General features: G+C 40.6%; 1 protein-coding gene across 1 annotated transcript; it reads right to left on the bottom strand.

Moving 5' to 3' along the window:
- Positions 1-462: 462 nt before the first annotated feature.
- idh1 (isocitrate dehydrogenase (NADP(+)) 1) lies at positions 463-17454 on the bottom strand. The gene is made up of 9 exons (XM_034147264.1): positions 17323-17454; positions 15719-15848; positions 8957-9248; positions 6945-7047; positions 5847-6024; positions 5459-5610; positions 4002-4142; positions 2825-2987; positions 463-1252 (listed from the first exon to the last, which is right to left on the bottom strand). Exons 2-9 carry the CDS (start codon positions 15838-15840, stop codon positions 1159-1161), a joined length of 1245 nt encoding a protein of 414 aa, XP_034003155.1. The 5' UTR covers positions 15841-15848; positions 17323-17454; the 3' UTR covers positions 463-1158.
- Positions 17455-17682: the final 228 nt, after the last annotated feature.

Below are 17682 nucleotides of genomic sequence, written 5' to 3'. Positions count from 1 at the left end.
TGCTTCTCTGTAATAGTTGTGCACATAGTTCCATATTTTGTGACTGAAATGAACTGTTTGAATATCCATCCCTCCATCTAAATAAGTTTAAAAAAACAACAGACATTTTTCAGTCAAAGAAATTGCTGTTTGACATCAGGTCTATTCATGAAAATATGTATTGAACAATATGAATGATATCAGGTTCCTGTGCTGGTGTTCTGCATATTGGTGATGTGATAACTCTTGTTTACATCTAAAACGTATGGTAATATAATAAGTTCATTCATTTCTAGGCAGTACATTTAAAGAAATTCCAGCTTCTTTTCTGTTCTTTAAAACGGTCACCTTGAGCTCTGAGATTTTTCACATGATAAAGACAAGACGATTAATTTGAGACAGTAAATTAACAAGCAGATACATTTTTAGTTGCACCCCTTAATGACATCAGCACACACCCAAAGAAAAAGAATAACACGTGCATTATTTCTTCAAAAACTCATTTATTAAGAGTTATATTCTGACTTTAACATGATGATTTATTTGGCAGGTTATTGACATACTGTATGGACGCACACACACAGGAAGGAAAAAATAAATACACCTCCAACAACTGACTAGTGAAGTTTAATAGCAGTATAAAAACTAAAAGCAATGCGTCTGTTAGCAGGCTGTGTGAGAAGAGTTGTTGTCCGTATGTTGCGCTGCAGAACAGTAAAACGTCATGGTGTGCACGTCCGTTTTCATGAGAGGAAACAGGCCGAAAGTGTTGCTCGATGTACCGTTAAAACACAGCATGACAAATGAGAATGAACCGATGAATTTGACACTAAACGAGTAAGGCAGTGAGGGTGGAGAGGCTCCCTCGCACACATTCTGTCACCAAGAAAATATTGACAACACACTCACAGGGGGACCTAGTGCATTCTGGGTAAAGACACAGGGTCCTTCACCCGGTGTCAGTCCTAATGTTTACTGTCTACTAGCGATGCGTTAACAGGGATGAAAGCCTACAGTAAACTCCTCTTCCTTCTGGACCAGAAACATTCATCCATTAGACCCAAGGTTCCCGTCTTAAGTCTGAAGATCTCTCAGGGCAAACTCCTTCGTCTTCAGTGTTAACTCCTGTGTTTGAATGTGTGTGTGTGTGTGTGTGGGGGGGGGGGGTGTGTAGGGAGATCACAGTTTAGGGGGGTTAGCCAGCTTGATCTTCAGGTTCTCTGCCAGCTTGTCCAGGAACTCAAAGGTGTTCAAGTAGTCGGCACGAGTCACACTGCAAAGAGAGAACAAGGAGAAAGGGTTGAGTGAACTTGAACGATACTTTGGGAGTGTGACTGCAACGGTACATTTGTTGACACAGCTGTATTACAGATGATTTATTCTAACAAGGAGACATTTTGTAGGACAAACTGTAGAGGGGATAAGGAGCAAGTTTACAAAACTCAATATGTACTGAAGCTTTCCACTAATAAGTATTGACTGATTTTATCGGTGACACGACTACAGGAAGTGTCATTTAATATACTTTTAGTTTGATTTAAGTGTAGCTTCTTGAGATACTCAACTTATGTTAGCCTCATTCAAACAGTGCATATCTTCTAGTGTTGCACTGGAGAAGACTACACATGTTTTCTCTTATTGTAAACAGGCCATATCTATCATATGAATTTCGATTTTCTCTGCTAATGCAAGAAGAAATTCACATGCAGTTATAAAATACCAACCTAATCTTTTGCAGAAATAATAAAACATACTATTAATTACAACAAAATTCATATTTTACGGCCTGATGTTGTATGATACAAACAGCTAGACTTGAGATAGTGGTACAACATAAGGTGACATTAAAGAATCTATGATAGCGTGTACAGGGGGAACACTGCAGCAAGAAGAGCAGAAACAGTTGTGTGTTAGATAAGGAGAGACGAACTTTGACACATTTAGTAGGACAAACTGTACTGGGGATAAGGAGCAAGTTTACACAACTCAATATGTGCTAAAGCTTTCCACTAATAAGTATTGACTGACTTTATACATTGACTATTTTACAAGACTACAGAAAGTGTCATTTCTTTTTACTTGTAGATACTAAACTTTTTAACCAAAGTCAAACAATGCTAGTGTTGTGCAAGCGAATACTGAAGATGTTTATAAAGGAAAAATGCCATATCTACTGAATTATGGAATTTCTCTGCAAATGTCAAAAGACATGTTGACCTAAAATACAAACTTAATCTGTGAAAAGGAGCTTTTGAATGTATTTCTCACACAAGGCCATATTTAACTGCCTGATATTGTATGACATGTGCAGCTTGACTTGAAATGAAGGTACAATAGTGGTTGAAACTCCAACCCCTAGTAAATCCATTCTTATATACTTGTTGGGAAAATACTGAATGTCCTCTTCCAATATCAGAGTACACATGATAGCAAAGGTATCCCAACTGTAGCTGTGAACATGACAGGATGTATGATTACCTAGAAGAGCATCAGGACTGTTTGAGGCATATGATAGCTATGTGATTAACATGATGATTCAGCCTCTATGGAGATAGACATATGACAAGCATGATCATTTCTGACGTGGAGCTAATCTGAAGTAAACATTGAATACTGCTTTATATTCCTCCATCTTGTGACTGTGTAACTCCCTCTCTTGGATATCAGCATGTGAAGGACACTGTTCAGGAACTAGTTGATGCTCTGTATGTGATGACTACTTCCATTCTGGAAAGGATCACAAATACATGGATCCTGAGATTGAAGTTCAAGCCGGGGACCAGTGAGATTTTTCTAACAGATACAGTGGAGCAGAAACGGTGTGTTAGTTAAAGGAGAGACTCACTTTGCGAGTCCCTTGACGCAGATGGCCAGATCTTTGGTCATGAACCCGGCCTCGATGGTCTCCACACAGACGGACTCCAGCGCCTCGGAGAAAACTCTCAGCTCTGAGTTTTTGTCCAGCTTCGCCCGGTGCAAAAGGCCCTGCGTCCACGCAAAGATGGAGGCTGGAGGACGGATAAAACACAAGTTGAGCTTTTGAAAGGACATCCATAACATTCATCTGTCTGCAACTACACATTATTTATCTAATATATCATATTCCAATTACTTTTATATAGACTCTCCTTGCATTATTTCTATTCTATTTTATTTGTATTACTTTCACTATTTTAACAATTTTATCTGTGTTATTGTGTTGCACTGTTGGAGGAATCTGTGACCTCAGATTTTCACTGATATATCTAAACTGTAGCTGTTAGAGCCAGTATTTAGTTTATAAGAAAGGCCACCTAATCGTGACGTCTGTAGTCAACACACTATAAAAGACTACAATTCCCTCCTCTAAAGGGGCAGTGATGGGCAGCAACCTGTCAGACAGACGCCGTTGATTACCCTTTAAGTTATGAAGTTATATAAGCCTTATCAAGAAAGAAAGAATACCTAAGTTGTTTGTTATGTTATTTGAGTTTTGCCTATTTGTTTTGAATATTGTAAAGGCCTCTTTTCTTTGTTGCATGTGTAAAAGTGTGTTCTTTTAGTTTGAGCCAACACATCGCATCTAAAAACCATCGGAGGCCAAGCTACTCTTCAACTGTAAGTAATTTAAAGGAAATAAAACGAGTTAAAAATGTGTGTTTAAGGCGTCTAGTGGCTTGATAGAAAAACAAGGAAGGAAGCCACGACAGTAACTGTGTACACACGACAGTAACCGTGTACACGCGACAGTAACCGTGTACACGCGACAGTAACCGTGTACACGCGACAGTAACCACGTACACACGACAGTAACCGTGTACACACGACAGTAACCGTGTACACACGACAGTAACCGTGTACACACGACAGTAACCACGTACACACGACAGTAACTACGTACACACGACAGTAACTACGTACACACGACAGTAACTATGTACACACGACAGTAACTACGTACACACGACAGTAACTATGTACACATGACAATAAAAGCCTTGGATCTTGATCTTTGGGTTTATGTGTAGGTGGTAGCTGTGTACCGATGGGGTTGGTGGAGGTCTCCTTCCCCTGCTGGTGCTGTCTGTAGTGACGGGTGACGGTGCCGTGCGCCGCCTCAGACTCCACGGTGCGTCCGTCAGGACAGATCAGAACGCTGGTCATCATCCCCAGGGAGCCGTAGCCTGGAGCACAGAGACACAAAAACATATTACCGAGAGAACATGTTTTAAACTAAGACGGCACAAATCAGCATGGAGTCACTCCTATGGAGGAGTCAGATTATTATTCATGTTGTTAGACATAGTTGTTACACATAGTCAATAACATAACTCCTGATAGGGATGAGTTGTTTCTAGAGAAACACCTGTATTTTATCGCTTTTATGAATTTTATTTTTTGTTTTTAATTAGTATTTGTTAAATGCCTATGTGAAGCACTTTGAATTGCCTCTGTGTCTTAACATGTGCTGTACTAATAAACTAACATTGAACCTTGAACCTTGTTGCAATTGGCTTTTAACTTTTTCTGGTTAAAAAAAAAAGATTATAGATTTGTATGTCCATAAGAAATCCTTCATTGTAATATCGACTTTCTTCTAAACGACAATAAGTTACATCTTCTTTAAGTGTCACTGATCTAAAAATACTGCAGCAGGCAAATAGACATACTTCTCTGGCATGTTTTTCTTTTGCTGAAGAAAAAAGAGCTGCAATATTTCCGTAGTTTGAACTATTTTGAAAGAGAAACTTTGCTTGAATTCAGAAGGCTTTGTATCATTCACTGTGGGAGGTAGGATTAGCATTTAGCATCATCTGGTGCACGCTCACTAACTGGTGACACAGAGGGAAGCCTTCAAAACCTCTCTTAAAGAGCACCTTCGGGGGAGAGCATTGCAAAACTGGCCCCGGTAATGGTACAAATCTCAACCTGTCGTACAATGGACAGCTTCCCCCCCCCCCCCATCTATGTATATACTCGCATTTTAGACTCTGTTACTAACTGTATATCTGTAGACTAGGTATGTCTTAAATGTCCGGTTAGGATGTATTAGAACGAAATCTAAAATGAAAATTGTAAATAAGCCATCTGTATGTAAAAAACCACCTGTATGTAAATTGTAAATAAGCCATCTGTATGTAAAATATGTCTTGTATGTCTTAAATGATATGATGAATTGGAAATGGGGGACCCTGATGTAAACAAGACGAAAGTCTTTCTCTGGTCTGCATCCCCTTAACAATTGTATGTTTTGAGCTGTACTGTACTGTACCCAATATACAAGCTGTTAATAAACTTTTCAATCAATCAATCAATCAAGCCAAACATCTTTCATTTGCACATAACACCCACACTTTGAAGATTTAAAAAAAATCTCCGTTTATGATTGTCCCTCCACGACTCATTTTGGACTCGCAGGTGTTTGAAATCTTCCCTCCTCGTGTTTAAGAACTTTAACACCGACTATATGATCTTCCATCCTCAGTATGTTTCCACTCACCCTGAGCCACAGAGTCGGACTGCACGTCTCCGTCGTAGTTCTTGCAGGCCCAGATGAAGCCTCCGTCTGACTTCATGGCCTGAGCCACCATGTCGTCGATCAGGCGGTGCTCGTACCAGATGCCTTTCTCCACAAACTGAGCGTGGTACTCCCTGAACACAGGAGGAAAGAAAGTCTTAGTAGGACACATTTCTGATCCTAAATATCTTGGTTTCTTCTTTTCTAAGGTCACACTGTTCTGTGGTCTTACATAACACACGCCGGTAAAAAATATCTTATTGATATTTCTATTCTATTATAAATAAACTTGCCTTGCCTAAAACTCTTTGTGAGAGCTACTGGTTTAAAAGTGTGTGTGAGTGAGAGGCACTATGCATGAGCTCCTTACTTCTCGTAGATCTCCTGGAAGATGTCCTTGAAGCGCCCGTCGTACTTCTTGAGGATGGTGTTCTTGGTGCTGAGGTACACCGCCCAGCCTTTCAACAGAGCCATCTGGAAGGAGCTGTGGGCGAAGTCCCGGATGGATTTATCCGTGTTGTACATCCCCATCGCTACACCCCCTGTGCCTGAACACACACACACACACACTCAGTTTAGTACATTCACATGCAATAATATCACGGTCAGATGGATACACTTTTCAGTATTTATTATCGTTATGGAAGACTTGTTATTGTGTTAGAGAGGGGTCTGGAAGCAGGATCGTATATCGACAGAGATGGCAAAAGTACACGCGTCCTTTACTCAAGTAGAAGTACAGATACTCGTGTTTAAAAATACTCTGGTAAAAGTAGAAGTACTGACTAAACTTCTTAAGTAAAAGTAAAGAAGTATGGGCTTTGAAATGTACTTCAGTAAAAAGTACCCATAACTAGCAGCTGTTTTAAAGAGTACCTGACCTCCCTTTATATTAATAGAACAATAATGTCATTGTTAGCTAATGAATGTTTCCATGCTGAACAACGGCAACGTTTTCATTGGTCCCTCTTCTTTAGAGAAGACCAGGAAATGATGGATACACGGATCGTGTTCAAATCAATAGGCACGCAATGACTCTAAATAATAATGATCACGCCACCAAACACACATTCAAACTAAAGGAACCAGCCTGTTTGGAAAATGTGAGAAGTAGAAAGTACAGGTATTTGGGTTCAACATGTAAGAAGTAGAAAGTACAGGTATTTGTGTTCAACATGTAAGAAGTAGAAAGTACAGGTATTTGTGTTCAACATGTAAGAAGTAGAAAGTACAGGTATTTGTGTTCAACATGTAAGAAGTAGAAAGTACAGGTATTTGTGTTCAACATGTAAGAAGTAGAAAGTACAGGTATTTGTGTTCAACATGTGAGAAGTCAAAGTAAAAAGTCATCAGAAAAATAAGTAGTGGAGTAAAGTACTGATACCAGAAACATGTACTTAAGTAAAGTAATGAAGTATTTGTACTCCACTACTTCCCACCTCTGTGTATCGACTAGTTGTGTTCTTACCCTCAAACTCATGGATGACGTATTTCACTGGCTCTCCATCTTTGGGGGTGTAGGTCATCTCCACTTTCCCAGGACCGGGCACCACGAAGTCTGTGGCTTTGTACTGTGGGGGGGGGGGGGGGGGGGGGGGGGGGGGGGGGCATGGAGGAAGATGAGGGTTAGAAAGGAATGAGTTTCAGAATACCATCAGGCTCATACAGGACTCCATCTCTTTGTAAAATTGTCTCTGCAGCCTTATCGCATACATTATTTGTTAACATAGTTTTTTTTTTTTTATAATCACGTCCTAGATTGGGGTTTCAGTTTTTAGCTATCTCATTGTGATGCATTTAATAGCAGCCCCTGAAAAGAACCAAAATATGTTGCCCCTCTCTAGTGTGGGTCAATATGGGCACAATCTTATATGATACTCACTACTTCTATGTCATATTACATTAAAAAAAAAAAAATTGTTTTTAAGCTAAATGAAGAAATGTAGGTTAAATCAGTTTTACCATACATCACTTTGAATGATTTTCTCATTTGATTTGCCTCATTGGAGACAGTTTTAATGGAAGGTTTAGGGAACAGGTTTGTTACTGGTGTTCAAGGTTAACAAATGAACACCAGCAGGATTTCAGTCAGCGGGATATTAAACAATATTGAGATAACACAGAAATCTTCGGACCACTTTTGGGTCTTTGGAGCGATTATGGTAGAAAATGTTTCTCAGGGTGTCTCACACGTCTATTCCAAAACTGCTTCAGACACAATACAAGTGTGGTTTCATCTTTGAGGTCCACTCTTTTGTTTTCCAGCACGTCCACACTAATAGGAGTTAACATTGCTGGTATTTGCGGGGTCTGGAAGTGTCTTGTTTATGACTTTCAGAGACAGCTTTTGAAAGATATGAATACATTATTTCTTATAAATGATTGTTGGCTCAAAGTTACAAAATAAGAGCCATAAACCCTCTGCAGCTCTGGAGTCACCTGAGGCTTTAACGTGCATACCTCTGACATCCAGAGGACATTATATATATATTATAACTGACAGCTGTGTGCATTACTCTCACCTGAGTGTAGAGCCGTTGACTTTGGCACAGCGCCACAAGCAACCGTATGATATGAATCTGTGATTGCTGCAACTTGTCGGGGCTTTAGGGGGTAGAACATTACGGTCCAAAGGCTGATGCAATATAATTATTGACTACGTCTCTCCTGACAACCAGACAATGTCTCACATTAACTCATACGTGAGTTGACAGCCAGGCAGCAGTCGGCTTCTCACAGAGCTGCTTGTTTGGAATCATGCTTCAGTCACAGTGGTGGTTCTGTGAGATAATCAGGGAGTTGGTGGAGGTTTCTCTGCACTCGGATAAAGACTCCCACATGATGCCACACAGCTACAGTCGCTCCTTTCAACATCCAAAGATTGACTTTTTTTGTCATACGCATAATCGCTCAAGTGTAGGCAATGAAAGAGGCTTCTCACACAGTGCCACATACGATATAATTAGACATGAAAAGAAGAGGACAGAAAGATGAGTGTAAGGAAGGCAATTGTGTTGAGTGTAAGCTGTAATCCTGCTGAGGATAATTTCAACCTCCTGTGAGGCTAGACATGAATGTGTATAGCTGACACTTTGAAGTGTAATATTAGGACGTTTGATCTCCACCTAACATGCATTTTCCAGAATGCAGAAGTCGTAGGATGAATCAAATATGAATCTATTGACACCTATATGTTTCTGGGGTGAGTGTCTATCTTTGCAACTCCTGTGTAATCCAAAAATAGGCAAAGATGTGGTTCATGGCTAGCAGCTAGCCCCCTGTGACCGTACCCACCTGTCACTCTAACCCTTAATTATACATAACTTTAAGCCTTAATAACAAAAGTTATACCGAACCCATTTTTTCTTAACTGGCAGTAAACATGTTTATTTTTGCTCGACGTATGGGAGGTTTCTTCTAGATTTTTGAAATATCACAGACATGAACCTTTTCCATTTTCCTAAAGCATTCCAACAGTACCTGGTCTCCGTGTGCGTGTCTCCCGATGACGATGGGCTTGGTCCAGCCGGGCACCAGGCGGGGGATGTTCTTGCAGAGGATGGGCTCCCTGAACACGGTTCCTCCCAGGATGTTCCGGATGGTGCCGTTTGGAGAGCGCCACATCTGCTTCAGCTTGAACTCCTCCACGCGGTTCTCATCTGGCGTGATGGTGGCACATTTGATGCCCACGCTGTAACGCTGGACCGCCTCCGCCGCCTCCACCGTGATCCGGTCGTCTGTCGCATCGCGGCTCTCCATACCCAGGTCATAGCTGTACAGAAGGAGACAAAGATGAGGGAGTTTAGTTAATATTACAGTAAAGAAAACATCCATTCAGTAAACACAGAGCTGAATCCAGATCGAATGCACGCTGAAGGCTCTTTGAGCAGCTTTTCTCTCAGTGATCCTGCAGTCATGTTAAATGTGTTGTGTCTTGATATGCGTCTGTTCATGTTACACATGGAGCAGCTGTGATGCAAGGAGCATTTCAGACTTGATCTGACCATTCAAGTAGTATCGTATTATCGTATCGTTTGTCCTGGAAATGTGTTCATATGTCCTCCACCTGTGTAAGCAAAACCATACTTTTTTCAAGACTTTATTTTGAGGCATAAAAACATTTTTTCTTAACAAACAAAGTGCTAAACTTCAGGATCAATCAGTGAACATTTGTTTTATCTAAAATGTGGAAAGCAGCCTGGATATATTTGATACAAATTTTATCAATGTTTTTATATTTTGCAACTGTACATTTGTAATTAAACATGTATATTTTCTACTTTTTTTAAATGCTATTTTATTTCTATTGAGATGTTTACATTTTGTATTGTTTATTTCTTGTCTTTTAGTTTGTATTGTACAATGCCATGTCTTTTTATGCTGCTGCAACGCAAACATGTCCCAAATTGGGATCAATAAAGTACTTCTTATCTTAAAGGTCCCATGTCATGGCCATTTCCACTGATCATAATTCCATTGTTGAGGTATACTAAAATAGATTTATATTGTGCATTTTTCCAAACTCACATTGGTTTCTCATACAGCATCTCTGTAAACTACGTGTATTCACTGAATTTCACTCTCTGCCTTTAACGGCTCGTTGTAGCTCCAATAGCTCCAGCCCCCACCCTCCCTGTGAGCACAGTGTGCTCTGATTGGTCGGGACGTTGTGAATCGCGCTGAGCTCCGTGCAGGTGTTGTTTCCTTGTTTAGGATACATAGCGAAACTCAGCCAAACTCATCCTGAGCACACACAAAGTCACAGCCGAAGTAAAAACAATAAGTGTGGCTTGATATTGAGTAAGAAAAACGTTGATAAACGCTGTGAGAATGGGTCTGCGGAGAGAATGGGTCTGCAGAGAGAAAGGGTCTGCAGAGAGAATGGGTCTGCAGAGAGAATGAGTCTGCAGAGAGAATGAGTCTGCAGAGAGAATGAGTCTGCAGAGAGAATGGGTCTGCAGAGAGAATGGGTCTGCAGAGAGAATGGGTCTGCAGAGAGAATGGGTCTGCAGAGAGAATGGGTCTGCAGAGAGAATGAGTCTGCAGAGAGGATGGGTCTGCAGATAGAATGAGTCTGCAGAGAGAATGGGTCTGCAGAGAGGATGGGTCTGCAGAGAGAATGGGTCTGCAGAGAGAATGGGTCTGCAGAGAGAATGGGTCTGCAGAGAGAATGGGTCTGCAGAGAGAATGGGTCTGCAGAGAGAATGGGTCTGCAGAGAGAATTTCGCCTCGATCCCAACTGTCTGTTATCAGCCTGCAGCCAGGGAGGAGAAATCAGCTGAGCTGCTCCCTGCACACAGATGTGTTTGTGAGGAAGTCCGTGGATTGGTCAATTTGGACCAATCAGCGGGGGCTTAACGTAACGGCTCCGTGGACGTAACGTAACGGCTCCACGGGTTGGTCCATTTCGTTCCGGGTACGGCTTGACATCATGCCGTACCCGGAACGAAATGGAAGAATCAAATGGACAATGACGTATCTCCAACGAGGCGTTTTGGGGAGGTCTTTTCTGTGTTAGAGTTTTACTCGCTACAGGGTGTACTTTGAGGGTTTTGACTCTGCAGACCGTTTACATGCAGAAAAACCTTCATAACACAAGGGGACGGGTAATAACCGGAAAAGCATGACATGGGCCCTTTAAGAAAAACAATACTTTTTTCAAGCCTTTTTTTTCTTAACAAACAAGTTGCTAAACTTCAGGATCAATCAGTGAAAGAAAATCTAAAATAATGTGGAAAGTAGCATATTTTTGATCTGGATATATTTGATAAAAGAGCAAATAAACAGGCCTAAAAATAAACCAAATATTTACTGGGAGCTCCGATTAATTTACACCTTTTGATCCTTAAATGCTTCATGTTTTGCTCTGCGTTTAAGTTTGCGATTACACGGAGATGTAAGAAGAAGAAATGGACCAGACATAGAGACCATTTATAATTTGAACAGCAGAGGCATGAGACACCGTTAAACAGAAACACTCTGTTCAGAGAAGGACAGAGATTATGAGCGCCTTGTTTGCTCACAGCACAACGAAGCAGTAAAAGAGAACGTTCTGTTTGCTTCTCTTTTAATTAGCTAGGAGCTACTCTGTGGATGTTACAGTGTGATCGCTGTGAAGGGAAAACTGTGTCAAAGGACATGAGCGACATTAATGAATACTGAAAGAGAGCGCTTCTGCTTAGAGGAACGACTCAAACTGCTGCCAGGGTTTTATCCTCTTATCTAGGCTAATTATATATCTTAAAAGCCCTGACACAGTGTACATCAAGAACAGATATTAACCTTGTAGCTCACTCCCTGAGAGGGCAAAAGTACACACATGCTTTACTCAAGTAGAAGTATAGATACTTGTGTTTAACAATACTCTGGTGAAAGTAGAAGTACTGACTAAACTTCTTTACTCAAGTAAAAGTAAAGAGGTTTTGAAATGTACTTCAGTAAAAAGTACCCATAACTAGCAGCTGTTTTAAAGAGTACCTGACCTCCCTTTATATTAATAGAACAATAATGTCATTGTTAGCTAATGAATGTTTCCATGCTGAACAACGGCAACATGACAACGTTTTCATTGGTCCCTCTTCTTTAGAGAAGACCAGGAAATGATGGATACACGGATCGTGTTCAAATCAATAGGCACGCAATGACTCTAAATAATAATGATCACGCCACCAAACACACATTCAAACTAAAGGAACCAGCCTGTTTGGAAAATGTGAGAAGTAGAAAGTACAGGTATTTGTGTTCAACATGTAAGAAGTAGAAAGTACAGGTATTTGTGTTCAACATGTAAGAAGTAGAAAGTACAGGTATTTGTGTTCAACATGTAAGAAGTAGAAAGTACAGGTATTTGTGTTCAAAATGTAAGAAGTAGAAAGTTCAGGTATTTGTGTTCAAAATGTAAGAAGTCAAAGTAAAAAGTCATCAGAAAAATAAGTAGTGGAGTAAAGTACTGATACCAGAAACATGTATAGTACAGTAACGAAGTATTTGTACTCCACTACTTCCCACTTCACTCCCTGCACAGTACTGTATTCACTCTGTACTTCTTGTTATGCCTGTTACTCGCCTAAGTGAGCAGGAAATCTGCAAAACCAGCCAACAACACAAAGGCAAAGGAAACAAGGAACCAATTGTGCCACGAGGACTGGCTTTCTGCCCAGACTACTGCAAAGGTTGCTCCACTTTTTTCACTTGGAACCTCACAAACTGTGCAAAAAGGACGTATACTGTATCTGAAACTAGGCTAAGCTCAATGTGCTTATCATTCCCTTCCTGTATTAGCCTACTTTCTAGTGAACCTAATGGCATTGTTTGAAAGCAGCCGTGACCTTTTACCCACTTTCTTTTTTTACCCTTCCCCCAAAAGCCAACCACAATAAGACGTTCAGAGAGTGATGACTAACTGGATACATACTTCGAGGAAAGTGAGAAATATAGACAAGAGTTTTCAGGTTTAACAAGAACTTGACCTAGTTCATTATTGATTCTAACGTTGTGTCACTTCTTGCATTCCTCAGATACTCCAGAAATCCTCAACAAGTTGTCGTCTGAAGGAACACTGTATGTTTACCCCTTTATATCTACAAAAACAAAGAGTTTCCCCAAGTTGTTTTAAATCACACTTATTTGAAAAAGTCTCAAATCAATGCCGTCAGTTGCTTTATTTTGGTCTAATCTATGATCTATGTTATTGATTTCATCACGTTATAATATTAGTTTGAATACACCAAAAATATGGTGATTTCGGACTTCTTGACTACAAGGGATAGGCTTAGAATATTATCCTTTTATAAAGTAGTTTTGAGCTGTTGTAAATGTTACTGTTTATCACTACAAAGATATGTTGTTAGGGTTAAAACAAGCTCGACGTACGCACCAGTGCTTACAATAGTACGGTTTATTTGAAGGGAATGTACTTTCAGGCTTCCTGCAGCTATGAGTTTGCATCTTCATGGTTTATTGCACTTATTGTAAGTCGCTAAGGATAAGAGTATCAGCTAAATTAATGTAAAGCATTTTATTCCAAAATATAATGAATTCCACCAGACTGAACCAAACGTGTCTGATGCCAATAAGCGCACTACAATTCATTAACGTTTGACGATGCAATACTACAATTTCTATCTGCAAAAGGAATCTAAAGTGCAAAGTGTTGGCTATCTGTCCACACTACACATTGTGAGGGATGGGAACATTAAGGTAGGGACACACCAAGCTGACACCAAAGAACTCACACAGACGGACCCCCGACTGTTCTGTCACCTCACGTCTCCTGCGTCTTGGCCATGTGTCGCACTGGAACACACCGCAAAGACTTCAGCCGACGGCCAAGAAGCACGTACGAACTGCGCATGCGTGAGTGGCAATAACTCTCCTTACCAGCAGGCGGCGGTAGTGTGTATTCGTCATTCAAAAGAGGCAACCGGAAGACAGACTGCGTGATACACCGAGAGAAGAAGAACAGACTGCGTGATATAAACAAACAACAAATAGCGTGCGTTCCATTTTCACTCTACAGCGAGAAGCTCATGGGGCTTTCCCGGACCTGTGTTGAGAGCTGGAGTTAAATGACATCTCAGATTTGCCTTCTTCATAGTTTGTTTGGGTCCCTCACTTCCGTTTCGCTTCTCATGCACTGATTCGCTAGCTGAACAGCCAATCAGAGTGATTTCTTTGACGGCCGAAAAGACACGACGGTGCGGGACACACCAATCTGAGTAGGGCGACAGGACGCTCATCGACGGCCAAAATCGGCTTGGTGTGTCCGGGGCTTAAGGGACTCAAACTTCACATAAAAAGGTCATGTAAATAAACTAACCGTACAAAGTCCATACAGAAGATAAGAGGAGCGGTGAGGTCAAATGTAGAAATGGATGCTCCAGAAGCTGACGGTAAATGTTCACAATACATCTACTGTATGGCGAAAAAAGTACTCGGGGACTTCCTCTTTAAATGTTTTAGAGAGACTAAACAATTAGTATTAACCACTGAAACTCCTGAACTGCATGCGCTTTGATTACACAAAATGATTAGTCCCCTAATCAGGACAAATTGTGAGATGATTGTAAACTAAATGGTTTACGGTTGAGGTATCACAAGAGAGTTATACGTCTTGAAAAATACTTGTAAAGAAATGTCTTCTCCACTTTTTAGGGTTTTTGATGTCCTTCTGATTACATGATATCTTAATAATTATAGATAACTAATATTTAAATAGCACTTTTGCTTTAAAGAATGCATAAGGCAATAAAATCATTACTATTATCAAACTGCTGTTCATTCTAATGATGAAGGTGAGATAATAACTGTGCAATCACACACTGTACCTAACTTCGTATACTTTGTAAGTAAGATAACACTCTTTAAGGACACCCCATGGCTACATCCACACCACCTTTTAGATTTAAAACACTTAACTTTAGCAAGATTTCTGCCTAGCATCCACACTAATCCATTGTTTTTGAAAAAATGTTAAAACGCCTGTGTGTACAGAGATTACTTTGATTTAAAACATGAAGTGTGGATGTAGAAATACTCAGGCACTATCATGGAGGCCTCTGATTTCATAAGAAGCCTTGCAACTGTTCACAAGGTGCTTATCAGATACTCTCGCTCTTCACACTCTCTATTGGTTTGGGTCTGGATAAACCAGTCAAACCAGAACAAACTGTTGGCTAATGTTCTTTAATTCAGTCTCACTGAAAAGTCCTCACTGTTGATTTATTACAAAACGTTGTGTAAAAAAACGTCTATTATATATTGACTCAGGAACAGATGTTACAAACAACAGGTTCAGGTGACAGGAAGTCCTGCACTTGTTTAAAGGAATATGAAAGCAATGAGAGGACAGGGTTGATCCACACACACGTTATCATCATGAGATACAGGGTCCCTCGGTTCAATAAAGTCTGACTGAAGCATCCTTTGTGCTCCAGTCAGTCCTCTCAGTAAATACAGAGCTGAATCCAGATCAAATGCACGCTGAAGAAGATTGAAGATTCAACTTATTGTCATTACGTAGTACAGGTACTTTGTAACAAAACGGTTTCTCTGCATTTGAGCCACCCTAGTGTTAGGAGCAGTGGGCTGCCATGGTGTACGGCGCCTGGGGAGCAGTGTAGGGAACGGTGCCTTGCTCAGGGACACCTCGGTAGCTTGAACTGAACTGGTGACCTTCCAGTTGCCAAGCCAACCGTATGGTATGGTATGGTATGGTATGGTATGGTATGGTATGGTTCTCACCTGTGCAGGTCCATCTCCAGGTAGGGGAAGATGAGTTTCTCCTTGATGAGCTCCCAGATGACTCGAGTCATCTCGTCTCCCTGCATCTCCACCACGGAGCCTGCCTTGATCTTCTGAGCCATGTTTCAGCCTGCGGGAGGACAACAAACAAACAAATAAACAAACAAACATTAAAGAGCATGAAGGAGACATCCACCTTCTGCCCTCTGGACGGGGGTTAGGGTCTCAGGCTCAGGTGTTCACACAGGTAATTGCTGCCATTAACCATGAACTTTAGTCACCGTTTTATTGTCGCAATGCACTTTGGTCCTCCTACTACTGTTTTACTACTACTACTATTTGTAGTTGTTGCCGCAATGCAGTTTGTTTCTTATTAAATGGGTTGAAAGTTGTTGTTTCACTAAACACAGTGCATTTCTACCACGTTTTCTAACTTTTGTTTAAATGCGGAAACAAAATGGCCCTTGAGGGACAATAAACCCTTGTTAGATTGAATAAAGCAAACTAGAACATTTAAAGTAAGCTTGTATAAGAACAGATTTAAGAAATTGTGGCAGTGATATTTAAAAACATACAACCATTGGTTAAGATCTGATTTGACTCTTGGTCCGACAAAATGAAATGTTTGATTGAAAGAGACTTGCATTGTTTAGGTATTGTCTGGTATTATATAGTACATTCTTAAAGCAATTAAAACCCCTTTAATTGAAACCCTTTGCTCAATTCTAGGCATACAAAAATAATAATTTAACTGTGTGATAGAGACAGAAAGCTCCTCTACTAAACACTACAGTTACTCAATGAATGAATTCATTCAAACATAAACTAGGAGTAGCGAGGCAATGACTCAGCATTTTATTCCCCCCTGATTTACTCCATAATCCTCTTAAATCTGTCAAAGTGAGCCGAGCAACAAACCGGCAACATACTGTATGGTTAACAAAACCCAGCAAACTTAAATCAGGGTATACTTTATCCTATCTTATTAATTAAAATAAATACTTTAAATGTTGTGATAGTGTTGTAAATTAAGTGTATATAGCTTCCTTTGAGTTGTGAATGCATGACCACTTGATTTTAGAGTGTTAATGACAGTTATGGTAGTTTCCCAGCATGCAGATTTCTATTGGGGATTGGGAAATGACAGGACGTTCCCAAAAGTTACATAAGCAAACAGGATGATGGTCGCCTGATGGGGAGGAGACAGCCTGCAGAGACAGCTATAGGCAGGCCAGACGAGCAGTGCAAACCATTAACACACAGAATAACGTACAATTTAGATAAAAATAGCGATAAGGGACGTGAAAAAACACGAAAACAAGAGGAGTTTGCGAAGATTATGGGCTTTAAAGATCATATTAAGAGCGCATTTATCATACACTCGACTTCATTTCAATGCAGACCCCCATTCGGTGTGATATTTGGTTCAACTCTGTAGATTTGAGCACGCTAAATAGATTATTTTAGCTATTTATGCACGGTTTCTGCGCACTTTGGCTACCCAGACAATGAGATAACAGCGCATTACACTTCCCTGTGTCGCTGCATCGCCACTACGTCGTTTTGCAGTATGAAAAATGTCATTACATGTCTCAAACGCCTACCTTGGTTTGTTTAAAGGTCCACGAAGAGGTGAGGAGGCGGAATGAAGTCCGGACTGAGCGGAACACAGCTCAGGATCAGGCTAACAGAGCAGCGGCAGGTACCCGGCTTCCTGGTCCCTCCCGAAACTCACCGACAAGATATTGACCAATCAGCGAAGAGGAAGACAGGCTAAGAGCCAATCAGATAAGCCCACAAAGCGAGAGGGGCTGGATCCATGTGGGCGGGGTCTAAAATGTAGCTCGCTGATTGGTCAGAGGGAAACTGCGCTATCCTGCCACATAGACTGGAGATGTCTACATTAAAATACTACTAAATAATCTATAATGATTGTTATTTAACCCCCTCCCCCAACACTCTTA

Source organism: Trematomus bernacchii, unplaced genomic scaffold (genome assembly GCF_902827165.1).
Source record: "Trematomus bernacchii unplaced genomic scaffold, fTreBer1.1, whole genome shotgun sequence".
Lineage (NCBI taxonomy): Eukaryota > Metazoa > Chordata > Actinopteri > Perciformes > Nototheniidae > Trematomus > Trematomus bernacchii.
Note: the sequence above shows the minus strand (reverse complement) of the source record. Positions and strands in the feature narration are given on the sequence as shown.